This window comes from Octopus sinensis, unplaced genomic scaffold, assembly GCF_006345805.1.
Source record: "Octopus sinensis unplaced genomic scaffold, ASM634580v1 Contig11749, whole genome shotgun sequence".
Lineage (NCBI taxonomy): Eukaryota > Metazoa > Mollusca > Cephalopoda > Octopoda > Octopodidae > Octopus > Octopus sinensis.
Genome location: NW_021832434.1, coordinates 117,501 through 120,285, shown reverse-complemented (window position 1 = coordinate 120,285; position 2,785 = coordinate 117,501). Strand labels below are relative to the sequence as shown.

General features: G+C 28.2%; 1 protein-coding gene across 1 annotated transcript in view; it reads left to right on the top strand.

The window, feature by feature from the left end:
* The first annotated feature begins 976 nt into the window (after nucleotides 1-976).
* LOC115229089 (laminin subunit alpha) overlaps nucleotides 977-2,785 on the top strand; it is a 93,557-nt gene continuing 91,748 nt past the window's right edge. Inside the window, exons 1-2 of the mRNA XM_029799512.2 lie at nucleotides 977-1,167; nucleotides 2,654-2,785. The exon at nucleotides 2,654-2,785 is cut by the window's right edge and continues 27 nt beyond it. Coding sequence (XP_029655372.1) covers nucleotides 1,059-1,167; nucleotides 2,654-2,785 — 241 coding nt within the window. The 5' untranslated portion in view covers nucleotides 977-1,058. The remainder of the gene's footprint in view (nucleotides 1,168-2,653) is intronic.

The following is a 2,785-nucleotide window of genomic DNA, read 5'->3' as shown; positions in this document are numbered from 1 at the left end:
ATACCATTTATTCTTTTGAATTGTATCAGTAGAATTTTCGAAACATGTGTCGAAAGTAAAAATATTTGATTTACACCTGCGTTAAACTCCATTTACTTATTCATATATTATTCAAACAAAATATTCAACGTAAACACGAAGTTTCTACCTTTATAAACAAGGAGTTACAACATCTTTACTTGTGAGATTTATGCTACCCTGGTAACTATTTATTTATTTTTTCCGTGTTAATTGTTAACAAGGTAAAAATACACTCATCTATAAATATATATATATATATATATATATATATATATATATTGGTAAAACGGTAAGATAACAAAAGAAAGAAAGAGACCTCAAATTATGTAAATAGAGGAAATTTATCTGTAAAATAATATGTGACAATTATTCGGTAACCAAGATAAAACTCTGAGTTTCAGATGCCGAAGTGGAAATCCACACGCCATCTCTTCGGTTATCTGGCTATTTAAATAGCCATAGACCAAAGAGAGATGGTGTTGTGGATTTCCACTTCGGCTTCTGAAACTCAGAGTTTTATCTTGACTATCGAGTAATGAACATATTATTGTATAGATATATATATACATACATATATATATATATATATATATATATATATATATATATATATATATCATATATGTAGATATAGTCATTTTTTAAAAGTCTGTGTTAAAATTGCATTGACAAACTTTCACTTAAAAGTTCCTGCCATTTGCTCAAAACTTGTTAGCTACTATGGTGACAACACTACCTATCTATCTTTCACACACATACATACATTCTCTCTCTCTCTCTCACTACAACAACTTTTTCCATCCTTGTTAATATACATTGTGACAGGAGTTATCACCACTTCTCCTCCCCTTCTTCCTTCCCCCTACATAGATGGCGTGATAAACTGACAAACTGTGAATAACGTCTCTTTCATAAGGTTTTTATTTAAATATCTATTGATTTCTTTGTTTCTTCCTTTTCCAGAATGCAACTGCAATCCAGCTGGAGCCATCCGTGTTCCTGGTCAACCCTTGGGTGGTTGTGGCCCTGGGGCAGCAATGTCAGACAAACTGTGCGAATGCAAGGAGAGGGTCATTGGAAATATATGCGACACATGTAAAACCGGATATTGGGATTTAGATTCAAATAATCCCCTTGGATGCCGTCGTAAGTATATCCTTCTGAATGTGTGATTGAGGGATTATTTATCACTCTTAGGAATAACATTCATGACTTCATTCCCTTCTCTCTCTCTCTCTTTCACTCCCATATATGTGTGTGTGGTGAGATGCATATATATATATAGATGTAAATATATATACACAAATATGTGTCTACTTATATGGATATATTTGTAATGTGTGCATGTTTAAATATATTTGGCGACGGACTTGGTAAACACCCACAAAGTTTATCAACCACCACCAACAACAACACTGAACACCTTTTTGATCTCCATGTGTCTAACACCCGTGGACATGCCTACAAGTCAGAAAACAGCACAGCTCCCATGACTTTCGGAACATTTTTTCACGCTCAGAGTTGCTGAAGCATTGAATAAACTGCCTGCGTCAGTTGTTGACTGCCATGACACTGGCTCCTTTAAGCCCTCATGCTTTCCGAAATCCGTCGAAACTACACCTGATTATATATACACTTTCGATGAGTTGTAGTGCCCTGAGCACTGTACACAATTATTTTATTATATATATATACGACAGACATACTGTATGTATATATATATATATATATATATATGTGTGTGTGTGTCTTGTCTGTGCATACATGATTTGTTATAATATGTGTGTCTGTGTGTGTAGATATTTTTAGGTATTATATGATTATAATCATATTATATATTATTATATATATATATATTATATATAATATATATTATATATATATATATATATATATATATATATATATATTATATTATATATAATATATATTTATGATATAATATATATATATATATATATATATATATATTATATATATATATATATATTATATATATATATATATATATATATATATATGAATATATGTATATATATATATATATATATGATATTTATATATATATATATATATATATTTATATCTATATATATTATTATATATATATATATATATCTATATTTATGTATATGTATATATATATATATATTTCTATATCTATGTATGTATATATATATATATATATGTATATGTATATATATATATATATATATTATATATATTGTATATTATATGTATATGCATGGAAGGCGGACATTAACGATGATATTATATATATACCATATATATATATATATACATATATATATATAATTATATATTGTATATCATTTATATATATATACATATATATATATATATGTATCTCATATATATGTATATACATATATATGTATATACACATATATATGTATACACATATATATGTATAGACATATATATGTATACACATATATATGTATATACACATATATATGTATATACATATATATATATACATATATATATATATATACATATATATATACATACATACACAAACACAAAATATATATATAATGTAAACTTGCCCATTTCATTGACTACCTACCCTGATAACAATCTCCTCTTCCTCCTCCTCTCATTACAGAATGTGAATGCAATCCAGCAGGAACAGTGGGGGGCATCAATGTGTGTGATGGCGCCACTGGTCAGTGCATGTGCAAAGTAGACGTTGTGGAGCGCAACTGTAACCAGTGTAAGGACGGAACCTATGCCCTAT